This window comes from Lolium perenne, chromosome 3, assembly GCF_019359855.2.
Source record: "Lolium perenne isolate Kyuss_39 chromosome 3, Kyuss_2.0, whole genome shotgun sequence".
Classification (NCBI taxonomy): Eukaryota; Viridiplantae; Streptophyta; class Magnoliopsida; order Poales; family Poaceae; genus Lolium; species Lolium perenne.
In genome coordinates this window covers 276,957,887-276,971,182 of record NC_067246.2, presented here as the reverse complement: position 1 = coordinate 276,971,182, position 13,296 = coordinate 276,957,887, and the positions used below count along the sequence as shown (strand labels likewise).

Genomic DNA, 13,296 nt, shown 5'->3' with positions numbered 1-13,296 from the left:
CGCCACGCTTCATCAGCACCAGCGAAAGCGAAAAGCTCGCCAAGATCTTCAGCGACATGTCCTTCGAGTCATCTGCGGACTCCGATATAAGCGATGACTCGAGCAGCATCGACAGCTTCAACTTCATCGACAGATCCACCACCGTTGGCAAGGTCTTCACCAATCTCTATGATGGTGTCACCAAACCCATCAAGGTTCAAAATTCAAAATATCATCAGATCTATGCCATTGGAGAAACAAGTCGCGATCAGGAGGAAACATCGGAGGCTTTCGACGATTTGGGAAATCCATACGTCGATTCCTCTGACCTAACGTGAGGTTTAGGCAATAAATATGTCGGACCTACACCACGTGTTAGAGTTCAACTTCCACAAGCAGCATGGGATAGAGCCGCAAGAGCTATGGATGGTTCAGAACCAATGGCCACAACCGCTACGACGGAAGAGTTGCAAGCATATCAATATAGGCTCGCCCGAGCTGGAAGGGAATTGGAAAAACAGACAGCTGCTCTGAACAGAAGAAGGGAGGCAGCTTCCGCATCAAGCATGCGAAGGGCGGAGTTAAGTCGACATTCAGGAACTTCGGGAGATAGCCATAGAGAAGCTCGGAATAGAGCAAGATCTAGGTTGCAAAACATACCTGAGGCTGATAGGGAGAACTTGGTTCAAAACCTCGATATGTCCTTTATGTCGATAGACACGAGAGGGAACATTATCCCTAAGACACCGGAAGCTGGGTATATGGCGACGCAAGCCTTTATCCTTGCATCGAAGCCACCTCCTGGAGATCCAAGAGAAGCATTGTACAACATGGCCATGGCAGGAGTTGGGGCCACTGGGACGGCGTTCGTAACTTTGCCTCCCGAAGGATCAGCAAGGCAAAATAGTCCACGACCTGCTGCAGCAGCACCAGCTCCCGAGAGAGCAAGTGGAGCAAGAGATACAGCAGCTCAAGCACAGGCGGACAGAGCACGACAAAGCAGAAGGGAACATCGGCACTCCCCGGAGATAGATGACGAGGATATGTGTGGGCTACCGTGCTTCACAAGGAGGGTCCGAAAAACTCGAGTTCCTTCAGGGTTCAAATTACCCGATAACTTCAAAAAGTTCGACGGCTTGCAAGATCCAGAGGATTGGCTAGTCGATTATCTCGAGATGATGAAGCTGATAGGAGGAACTAGAGCAACAACCATGTAGAGCATCCAAGTGCATTTAAGTGGAGCCGCGAGATCTTGGATAAAGAAGCTTCCTCCGGGTTCTATCGACAGCTGGGACAGTTTCGAGGACGTGTTTGTCAAGAACTTTCGATCTACCTGCAAAAAACCTGCGTCGTTAGAAGAGCTGAGAGCATGTCGACAAAAATAGGATGAATCAATGAGAAAGTATATCCAAAGGTGGAATATCATTAAAAACTCGGCAGAGAATATATCTGACGAGAGAGCGATAGATGCGTTCGTCGCAGGAATCCGACGAGGAGATTTTGTCGAGGACTTGGGGAGAACCAACCCAAAGACAGTATCAGCGTTGATGGAGATAGCAAACAGATGGGCAGATGGAGAAGATGCTATTCACAACAAACGACATAGGTCACCAGAGGATGACCGTGGTCGAAATTATCAAAATAGACGTAGATTTTCTCGGCAATTCTCGAATTACGATGCTCCTGGCCAAATCTCGGCTGGATTTCGAGCAAGCGTTGGAGGAAGCAATAGAGATGACTATCAAAGGAGCAACGAGCAGCGAGGTGACAATAGAGATGACTCCCGAAACAACAGGCAAAATAGTGGACCAAGGTTCCAGAGACCTTTCGTGTCTCCCGAGGATATGATGAACGGGCCGTGTCAGATGCACTTCTATCTCGACAGCAACGGAAAGAGACAGTCAGGACACCTGCAGAAGGATTGTCAAAATTTTCAGGCAATGCTAAGGTATGCAGGGCAAGCCAATGCTCATGCGACAAATAGAAACCCTCAAGGGCCCAGGAGTGAGATCCACTTGCCATGTCACAACCCACTTTTTATACCCTGCATATTTTCTAGTTTTGAAAATTTGGGCCAACAAAAACTTTTCTTAAATTGCCACCTAGTGTTGCATAATTAGTGGGGTTTGCTCAAATTTGTTGGTTATGTGTATGTGCATGGATCATTACCCACTAAGATCACTACTTACCCTTAGTGTCAAGTTAAGTACCAAAAATTTAGAAGAGGGAATTTTTTTTCTCAACACCCTAGTAAGGCAACTCCTAAGTTTTTCCTCTTTTATCTTTATGGGAGCACACTTATGCACATCCATTTGTATGCCACCTTTTATCCCTCCACTCACCAAAGCCTTTCTTTTTCTCCTCAACATTGGTTTCTCTCCTATGTCCATGGTCACATGACCCCTCCATTTTTGCACCCCTCTCTTTTCTCTCTTTCTTTTCTCTCTCTTTTTGCAAACCCTAGAGGGACACCACCCCCTCTCCTACCTCTCTCTTTTCTCTTGTACATGGCCGGGTGTGAGACCACCCTTTCTTTTCCTTTTTCTCTCCCTTCTCTCTTATGCATGGCCAGGACTTGGTGCCCCATGTACCACCACCTAGCCCACCTCAGCCTGGCCCGCATCCCTCCCTCTCTGTTGGACTCCCTGGACCTCTCTCTCTTCTCCCTCCCTCTGGCCCAACGCCCAGCAGCCCAACCAGCCCGCCCTAACCCTAGCCTGGAGGACGCGCGCGCCAGAGAGGAATTTCTCCCGCGCGGGGCGACGCACGCGCGCGCCTCGACTGCCTCTCGACGCTTCGATCGTCGCCCTCACCCCCTCGACTCCCTCGCTGCTGACGCCATCCCGCCCTACGTCACCACGGCCCCACCCTGCTGACGCCATCCCGCGCGCCCTGGTTGGCCATGGCCGCCGCCCATCGCCCGCCCGTTGCCCTCCTTCCCCTATAAAAGGGGCACCGCACCCCTGCCTCTCCCTCACACCCCACTCCACACTCCTCTCCACCCCCACAAGCTCTCAGGAGAGCACCCAGGGCCCTGCTCTGGGCTGCTGCTCGCTGCAGCGGCGAAGCCCTGCCCCGGTGATCACCGCCGTCGGAGAAGACGGGGAGGTGCTGCAGAAGCTCCATCCACCGCCGCCCTCTCTTCTTCCGCTCAGCCCCTCCCTGCCCTTTTCTACATCGCCCTGACCTTTCCCTCGCCGTTCCAGGACGCTCGGACGCCGCCGCTCCATGCTCTGCCACCGGACGCCGTGAAGAGGACGGTGCTGCCGGAGGCCAGGGAATAGAAGAAGGCGCCGCCCGCCCGTTCTGCGACGCCGCCGACCACCCTCGACCTCGCCGCCAGGAAGCAGACGCCGCCGGTAAGTCCCAGGCCGCCCCTACCCCCTTCTCTGCCAGAGCCGGCCGCCCTGGCCGCGCCGCGCATTCGCGTGGAGGAGACGATGGCCTTGGGCCATCGGATCCCCATCCGACGCTTGCATGGCCCATGCATGCCAACGTGGCCATGCAAGGCCTGGCCCGCCCCGGGCCCTCTCCCTTTTTCCTTTTATTTTCCTCCTTTCTTTTTCTCTCAGCCCGCGTGGCAATTCCCTGGGCCGGCCCATCTCCTTCCGAAAAACGGCCCAGCGATTCCCGCCCAAACTCCCCCTTCATATTTTATTTAAACAATTTCCTGTTTCTATTAACACCTGTGCACCAAATTGCTTTTATCTCGAGATTTATAAATCCAAATGAAGTGAAACTAGTGACGTTAGAAAGAGAATTTGAATACCTTTCATATGCCACCGGTCCCTTATTTTTAGGATTTTTCTGCAATTTATGGTGAATTAATCAAGTTGCTGCTTTTCTGCACACTATTTGGTAGATTTAAAATCTTAGAATTAATATTTTCGACTAATTCCAATTGTGTTATTTTTGTTTTAACAATGTCCATCTAGGAAAAATAATATTGGTCCCTATCCATGTCATTTCTACTCCATTTATAAAATTGGCTATGTCACATAAAATGTTGTTCATTTAGTACTTGTGTTTATTTTCCACCCCAAACCTTTTCTTAAATATTTGGTCAATTCATGTTTTCACCCTAATACAACATGTGCCCCTGCATACCTTATTCTTTTAAAAACTTGACTCTTGAGTTATGTGATTGATTGTATGTTGCTCTTTTATTTTTACGAACGATAGAAACGAACGTGGGAGAAGCCGAAGGGGAAGATTTTGGAGAAGGTGTTGAAGAAGACCAGGGACTAGCCGGCCAAGGCAAGCCATTTACTTTGACTCCTTGATTCCATGTTCTTGGTTGAGAGCTTTCTATCCTTGGTCTCTTGATTTCTTGCGTTTCCTTGGGTTTGCTTAATTTGATTCTTTTACATACTTGCTACCAAGTGTGTAATGTCCCCTCTCGATGTTTTGCGTACTTACTCTAAGTATGTGAATCACGTTTCACCACCTTTTGACACCCTAATTCTAGTAAACACTTGGGATAATATCATTAAAATTGCCCTACTTTTTGATTATCTCCATTCATGCTCAATTGGAGTATGGATGTCCTTGACACCCCTTCATGTTATGATGGCAATCATTATGCTATTATACATCTTAGTTCACACATAAACTTTAGGTTGGGAAAACCCTCAAGGTTTTACCTTGTTGTAAAAGTTTTTATTAAACCTTGGGTATAATGTTATGCCCAAGTGAGAATTTGAGAAAGGAAAGGATTTGGTAAAAATGGTGGGGGTGATAAAGTGGTTGGGGTATTACGAAAACTTTGGCGCCTAAGTACTCACCCATGACAACAAACTAGCGCAACCACATTACTCCAACATGGGCACGGGGCTTAGCTCGACGTTTGTTCTCTTTAGCATGAGGCACCGCATAACTATACAAGGGTACGGTTACCCCCGAGTCCGGGTTGTCGAGGTTGGGACAATAGTATAACGGGAGGCCTTCGGGGCTGACCCATCCGGAAGACACTATGGGTCTCCTGGCTTGGCGGTGGAGCCACGCTCAAAAGGATGTGAGCTGCCACGGTGCCGGGGAGGTACATAATCCATAGGGTAGGACCTCTTGCTAATTAGAATGGGCGAAAGGCTTCGACTGGTTATCCGATACCCACATACTTTCGTATGATGGCCCGGGGATGATCCCGGCTGATTTATCAGATCTTGTGGGTAAAGTGCGCAAACTCTGCAGAGTTAAATCTATTCGAATAGCCGTGTCCGCGGTCATGGACGGTTGGATTGGCTGTTGCTTAGCCTGATGTGTTTTGTTTATGAAAATGTTTGACAAAGGAAAGAAACAGGATTTGTGTTGGAGTACTTGGAGTACTGGAAGAATGGTTGATGACCACCATGAGGTGGTCGTAGAGGAATTGATAAAAATTGAGGTCTACCCTTCCTAAGTGTTTATGTCGTGAAAGATCTTCCTAAATTAAGTCTAGTAGTGATGTCTTAAGATATATTCTCCCATCTCCTTCACCCATGAAGTTGAGATGCTAACTCCACTAAAACACTTCTTCTCGTCTCCATAACATATTCTTGTTATATAAGTGGTCATTCCCTCTTGATTCTCCTAGTTAGGCCTCGGTACCTTGTTCTCCTTGTTATGTTACTTTGTAAATGGTTTTGCGAGTACAATTCAAAATGTACTCACGGCTTTGTCCCTGGCTATTTACTTGGCCAGACTATGAGGAGGATTTTGAAGATGATGGAGGTTATCAGGACGACTATGCGACTTCGGACGTTTCCCGGTCAGCTGCCTGTAGGGTTTAAGGCATGACTTGGGCCCGACGAAGTTGTTTGTATCCGCTGCTTTTGGATGTTTGAATTCAGCCCGATGTGGCCATTTGTGTAAGACTTGGTCATGAGACCGTTTGTAAGACTATTTATTGTGTCGGTACTATGTAGTGGATGTTGTAACTCTGATTATCAGTTCGGTTATGTGCTCATGTTACACTGATCATGGGATCATGAGTGAATGCATAACAGGTATTTCGGACAGTTGGTCCGGGGTGCCACAGAGCTGGTATCAGAGCCATCCCGACTCTAGGGAAAGCCTTAGTTAGCATGGACGTTAATGTTAGGGCAAAACTATTTTCAATATCAAAAACGAGATGACTCTAAGCTGAAAGAATGCCTTGTCTCTCCCCTAAATTTTTCTCCTTAGAGATAAATTACTTGCATTAATCTTAAACTGTTTATTATTATGTACCTTAAAATTTTGCACACTTGACATATTACTACTTGTATTAACCTTAAAATTTTGTGTAGATGGAGGAAGTTATGTACACCCGGAGCCGTCAGGTGGGAGAGTCGCAGCCCTTGTTCCTCTTTGAGACTGCCCTGATCGACGTATGTCACGCCGTCGGTCACCTCCGCCCCGAGGTGAAGGGCGGGCAGATGGAGCCTCATGACGGGGACTTGTCCTGGATGATCGTCTGCACCATCCGGGGCTCCCACGTCAAGCAGCTCCCGGAGTTCGAGATCCAGCTGTTCGAGCGCACATGGGAGGACGGTTTGATCCGTGCGCTCCAGGCGGCTCTGGCACGCCTCACCTACCACCACCATGCCGAGCTCGAGGAGAAGAACCTCCCTTATGCTCACTTTGGGTGGCGTGACGAGGAGGGCCTTCCCACCATCGTGCCGTACGTCTGCCCCCTCGGACGCCACGCTGCCCAAATGGAGTTCATCCTCGGCAAGACCCAGAACAGCCTCGATATCAGCCGGATGGAACAGGAGATGCTGAAGCACGAGTTGGACGAGACCAAGACGGACCTTGAGGAGATGAGGAGGAGAGCTCGCCGTCAGCGGAAGCTCAAGCTTCGGGCAAGAGAGGCCAAGTACATGCTTAAGGTGAAGGTGGCACACCTTAAGAAGGCGCTCCGCGAGGCTGAAACTAAGATAGAGGAGCTGGAGGATGATGGCGAGGACCTTCGTAAGGAGAATGCTGCCCTCCTTAGTGACGATGATGACTATATGGACGAGGAAGGTTATGATTGGAACAACCCGAGCGAGGAAGATGAGGATGACCTGAACTTCATCAATGATGAGCCAGAAGAGCCAGCACCCTCTACCCCTCGCGAGTCGTCCGAGGAGGAAGACCCCGAGGAGCCACCGTTTGAGGAGCCGCCGACCAAGGATGACACCATCATCCTTGACGACGACTAGTTTGAGCACTCGCACCATCGCTAGTTATGTATGATGCCCCTTATGTAATCGTGTAGAACGATGTTGGTCCTATGGTGACCTTGATGTGGTGAACTTTGATCTTTTGGTGATGACTATGTTATGATGATGGTTGCTTTTGGTTTCATGCTTTCTTCATCTTTCGAGTTTTTGAACAAGTTTTTATGCATCATGTCACCCCTCCCCCTTAGAAAGAACTCGCCTATCAAAGTTGTTCCCTTTTGTCTCATGTCTTCATCTCATCAGATGGTTGACACTCGCCGCGGAGCGCACCAGAACGACCCTCCACCCCCACCTGAACCCAATATGGCTCAAATCCTTCGCATCCTTATGGAAGACCGTCAAGCCGCCCGCGCTGAAAGCCAAGCAAACATTGCGGCCCTGCAGAATATTGCGCAGCTTGCCGCAGGAAACAACAACAATGGAGGTGATGGTGAAGACGGCCCAAGATCCAAGCTTAGGGACTTCCAGAATACTAATCCACCAGTATTCACCAAGTGCACCGCCCCTCTTGATGCGGACGATTGGCTCCGTACAATCGAGAACAATTTGGAAGTCGCGGCTGTTGGCGAGAATGAGAAGGTGGTTCTTGCAACTCACTTTCTCGCCGGACCCGCAAGAGCTTGGTGGGAGAATATCAAGGCAATGCAAGCTGAAGATCATGTGATCACTTGGGAGGAGTTTACTGCTAAGTTCCGCAAAGCCCACATCCCTTCAGGTTTAATCAAGATCAAGAGAGATGAGTTCTTCAACCTTAAGCAGAACAATGGTAGTGTGATCGACTACCTGGACAAGTTCAACACCTTGGCTAGATATGCACCTCAGGACACTGATACTGATGAGAAGAAGAGGGACCGTTTCCTTAATGGTCTTCATGAGGAGATTCAGAGTATTCTCGTGGCCGTTCCCTACCCTGATCTGGAATCTCTGGTGGATGCCGCCATCATGGTGGAGTCAAAGCGCAAGGCAGCCTATGAGACCCGCAAGCGCAAGATGCAGCAGCAGCAGCAGAGTGGACCCAGCAATGCTAGGTTCCGCGGCCAGCCTCCACCAAGGCCGGCGCCCCAGCCTCAGCGAGCACCAGCCCCCGCTTATCGCCCCTCCAACAACAATACCAACCGCCAGACTGTGCAGCCTCGTTCTGGAGGAGGAAACTTCAACAACAACCCCCGCAACAACCCGAATGCTCGCCCTCAAGGAGAAGGATGTTTCGCTTGTGGACAGCCTGGACATTTCTCTCGTGAATGCCCCTCTAAGATGAACCCGGGTCAACGCCCCAATGCACCAAGACCAAATCAAGGCCAAGCTCGTGCTGCAACTGGGAGGAAGCCCCCACCAAAGAAGCAGGCAAATACTGCTAGAGGACACCTGAATCATGTCAATGCCGAAGAAGCTGAAGAATCTCCTGATATTGTGCTGGGTACGTTCCTAGTCCACTTCACCCCCGTAAGAGTTCTTTTTGATTCCGGTGCATCACATTCCTTTGTTACCAAACCCTTTGTCAAGAAAAGTAAAATGACACCCACCCTAATGGATAGACTCATGTTAGTTCAAATACCTGGATCCACCGCTAAAACTCGCTTATCTTGTAAACAAGTTCCGGTAGAAATCTTAGGTGTCCCCTTCCAAGCTGACCTCATCGTCCTAGGAGCCCAAGGATTGGAAGTAATTCTGGGAATGGATTGGATGACTAAATACCAAGGCCACATTGACTGTGCCCATAAGTCTATCACCTTAACCAATAGTGAAGGGATCCAAATAAAATACACCGCTTCTATGCCATCATCTAAAGCCTTCTGTAAGCAAAGTATCTCTGGAACCCCCATCGATCTTGTCCCAATTGTTTGTGAGTATCCAGATGTTTTCCCAGAAGAGTTGCCCGGTATGCCCCCTGATAGGGATATCGAGTTCATCATCGAACTTATCCCTGGAACAGCACCCATAGCACAGAGGCCTTATCGCATGAACCCCCAAGAGCTGATTGAACTCAAGAAACAATTGGACGATATGTTGAGTAAAGGTCTAATCCGACCTAGTGCCTCGCCATGGGGATCTCCCGTGATATTTGTGGACAAGCGAGATGGTACCATCCGCCTGTGCGTGGATTACCGAAAACTCAATGAGGTGACCATCAAAAATAAATATCCCCTTCCCAAGATCGAAGATTTGTTTGATCAAATGAATGAAGCCCGAGTTTTCTCCAAGATTGACCTCCGTACTGGTTACCATCAGCTCAAAGTACGAGAGTCGGATATCCCCAAAACAGCCTTCACCACCCGTTACGGATTGTTTGAGTACACCGTAATGTCCTTTGGCTTAACCAATGCTCCAGCCTACTTCATGAACCTCATGAACAAAGTCTTCATGGATTATCTCGATAAGTTCATCGTAGTATTTATCGATGACATCTTAGTCTACTCCAAGAGTGAAGAAGAACATGAAGAGCATCTAAGACTCGTTTTGGGAACCTTGAGAAAGCACCAACTCTATGCTAAATTTAGCAAATGTCAGTTTTGGCTCAAGGAAGTTGGATTTCTTGGCCATGTTCTGTCCGCTGGAGGAGTCTCCGTCGACCCCTCTCTCATCAAGTCTATCATGGATCGGAAGCCGCCAACTAACCCAACCGAGGTGAGATCCTTCCTCGGATTGGCAGGCTACTACCGCAAGTTTGTCGAAGGGTTCTCAAGTATCGCCAAGCCCATGACCATGTTGCTCAAGAAGGGTAAGAAATTTGAATGGACAGAACAATGTGAAGCCAGTTTTCAAGAACTCAAGAAGCGTCTTGTGTCTGCCCCTATCCTCACCATGCCTGATGTCACCAAGGACTTTGTAATTTATTGCGACGCTTCCAAGCTCGGACTTGGTAGTGTTCTGATGCAAGAAGGGAAGGTTATTGCCTACCTCTCCCGACAGCTGCGGCCACATGAAATGAACTACCCAACCCATGATCTGGAGTTAGCCGCCGTAGTTCATGCACTCAAGACTTGGCGTCACTACCTCATCGGAAATCGGTGTGACATTTACACCGACCACAAGAGTCTCAAGTATATATTCACTCAGAGGGAGCTGAATATGCGACAAAGGAGATGGATAGAGCTGATAAAGGACTATGATCTGAGTATTCACTATCACCCGGGGAAGGCGAATGTAGTCGCCGACGCTCTCAGTCGCGAACCATGTTCGCTGAATGCCCGTCTCAAAGTTGAACAACCCATGCTATACCAAGAGTTTGAAGAGTTCGGCCTGGAACTAGTTAGCCATGGTTTTCTAGCCACATTGGAAGTTAAGCCGACCCTCCGGGATCAAATCAAGGAAGCTCAGAAAGTTCATGAGAGTATTGAAGGTATCAAACGCCGTATGGACAAAGAGGTAGTGGCTGGATTTTCCGTGGACGGAGAAGGAATCCTGTGGTACAATGGACGTCTTTGTGTACCAACTATCCCTGAACTGAAGAACCTGATTATGGAGGAAGCTCATAATACTCCTTACTGCATTCACCCTGGCGGATCCAAGATGTACCAGGACCTCAAGGAGATTTTCTGGTGGCATGGGATGAAGCGCGACATTGCCTTTTTCATCGCTAGGTGTGATGTATGTCAGCGAATCAAGGCAGAGCATCAACGCCCGGCAAGTTTGCTTCAGCCATTAAAGGTCCCTGTATGGAAGTGGGAAGAAGTAGGAATGGATTTCATCACTGGACTTCCCCGATCCAGCCGTGGGCATGACTCTATTTGGGTCATAGTGGATCGACTGACCAAAGTCGCTCATTTCCTTCCCGTCAAGACTACTTTCAATGGACATCGCTTGGCAGATCTTTATATCTCTCGGATCATCAGTCTCCATGGAGTTCCCAAGAGAATTGTATCTGATCGCGGCGCACAATTCACCTCTAGATTCTGGAACAAATTGCATGAAGCCTTAGGGACCAAACTCTCTTTCAGCACCGCCTACCACCCACAAACCGGAGGACAAACTGAGCGAGTGAATCAGATTTTGGAAGACATGCTCCGCGCATGTGTTCTAGCCTATGGGACAAAATGGGAAGACTGTCTCCCCTTTGCGGAGTTCTCTTATAATAACAGCTACCAGGCCAGCCTCCAGATGGCACCGTTTGAAGCACTCTATGGGCGCAAGTGTCGCACCCCTCTCAATTGGTCCGAGACTGGAGAAAGTCAAGTGTTCGGGCCTGATATACTTCGAGAAGCGGAAGAACAAGTCCAACTCATCCGAGATCGCTTGAAGGCTGCTCAATCCTGCTAGAAGAGCTACGCTGACCCCAAACGTCGAGAAGTGACATTCAACAGCGGAGACTTTGCGTACCTCCGTGTCACCCCTCTCAAAGGAATGCAACGTTTCCATGTCAAGGGCAAGTTGGCACCAAGGTACATTGGTCCTTTCAAGGTCCTTGGTCGCCGCAGAGAAGTCTCATATCAACTAGAGCTACCCGCAGAACTGTCAGAGTTTCATGATGTCTTCCATGTCTCCCAACTCCGGAAATGCCTCCAAGTACCCGACAAGCCCGAAGTATTCAAGAACATCGACCACCGCTCTATCAACCTAAGCCAGGATTTAACTTACCGCGAGAAACCACTCCGAATCCTGGAAGAGGCCGTGAGGGTCACTCGTAGAAGAAAGATCAAGTTTTTCAAGGTGCAATGGAGTAACCATTCTGAGGAGGAAGCCACCTGGGAACGGGAGGATTATCTTAGGAGCGAGTTCCCATATCTCTTCAGCTCTTAGATCCGGAATCTCGGGACGAGATTCTTTTAAGGGGGGAAGGTCTGTCACAACCCACTTTTTATACCCTGCATATTTTCTAGTTTTGAAAATTTGGGCCAACAAAAACTTTTCTTAAATTGCCACCTAGTGTTGCATAATTAGTGGGGTTTGCTCAAATTTGTTGGTTATGTGTATGTGCATGGATCATTACCCACTAAGATCACTACTTACCCTTAGTGTCAAGTTAAGTACCAAAAATTTAGAAGAGGGAATTTTTTTTTCTCAACACCCTAGTAAGGCAACTCCTAAGTTTTTCCTCTTTCATCTTTATGGGAGCACACTTATGCACATCCATTTGTATGCCACCTTTTATCCCTCCACTCACCAAAGCCTTTCTTTTTCTCCTCAACATTGGTTTCTCTCCTATGTCCATGGTCACATGACCCCTCCATTTTTGCACCCCTCTCTTTTCTCTCTTTCTTTTCTCTCTCTTTTTGCAAACCCTAGAGGGACACCACCCCCTCTCCTACCTCTCTCTTTTCTCTTGTACATGGCCGGGTGTGAGACCACCCTTTCTTTTCCTTTTTCTCTCCCTTCTCTCTTATGCATGGCCGGGACTTGGTGCCCCATGTACCACCACCTAGCCCACCTCAGCCTGGCCCGCATCCCTCCCTCTCTGTTGGACTCCCTGGACCTCTCTCTCTTCTCCCTCCCTCTGGCCCAACGCCCAGCAGCCCAACCAGCCCGCCCTAACCCTAGCCTGGAGGACGCGTGCGCCAGAGAGGAATTTCTCCCGCGCGGGGCGACGCACGCGCGCGCCTCGACTGCCTCCCGACGCTTCGATCGTCGCCCTCACCCCCTCGACTCCCTCGCTGCTGACGCCATCCCGCCCTACGTCACCACGGCCCCACCCTGCTGACGCCATCCCGCGCGCCCTGGTTGGCCATGGCCACCGCCCATCGCCCGCCCGTTGCCCTCCTTCCCCTATAAAAGGGGCACCGCACCCCTGCCTCTCCCTCACACCCCACTCCACACTCCTCTCCACCCCCACAAGCTCTCAGGAGAGCACCCAGGGCCCTGCTCTAGGCTGCTGCTCGCTGCAGCGGCGAAGCCCTGCCCTGGTGATCACCGCCGTCGGAGAAGACGGGGAGGTGCTGCAGAAGCTCCATCCACCGCCCTCTCTTCTTCCGCTCAGCCCCTCCCTGCCCTTTTCTACGTCGCCCTGACCTTTCCCTCGCCGTTCCAGGACGCTCGGACGCCGCCGCTCCAAGCTCTGCCGCCGGACGCCGTGAAGAGGACGGTGCTGCCGGAGGCCAGGGAATAGAAGAAGGCGCCGCCCGCCCGTTCTGCGACGCCGCCGACCACCCTCGACCTCGCCGCCGGGAAGCAGACGCCGCCGGTAAGTCCCAGGCTGCCC

General features: G+C 49.9%; 1 protein-coding gene across 1 annotated transcript; it reads left to right on the top strand.

Moving 5' to 3' along the window:
• Positions 1 to 7,466: 7,466 nt before the first annotated feature.
• Positions 7,467 to 11,900, top strand: LOC139838182 (uncharacterized). Its single transcript, XM_071827555.1, has 4 exons — positions 7,467 to 8,580; positions 8,911 to 9,180; positions 9,406 to 10,751; positions 11,421 to 11,900. Exons 1-4 carry the CDS (start codon positions 7,467 to 7,469, stop codon positions 11,898 to 11,900), a joined length of 3,210 nt encoding a protein of 1,069 aa, XP_071683656.1.
• Positions 11,901 to 13,296: the final 1,396 nt, after the last annotated feature.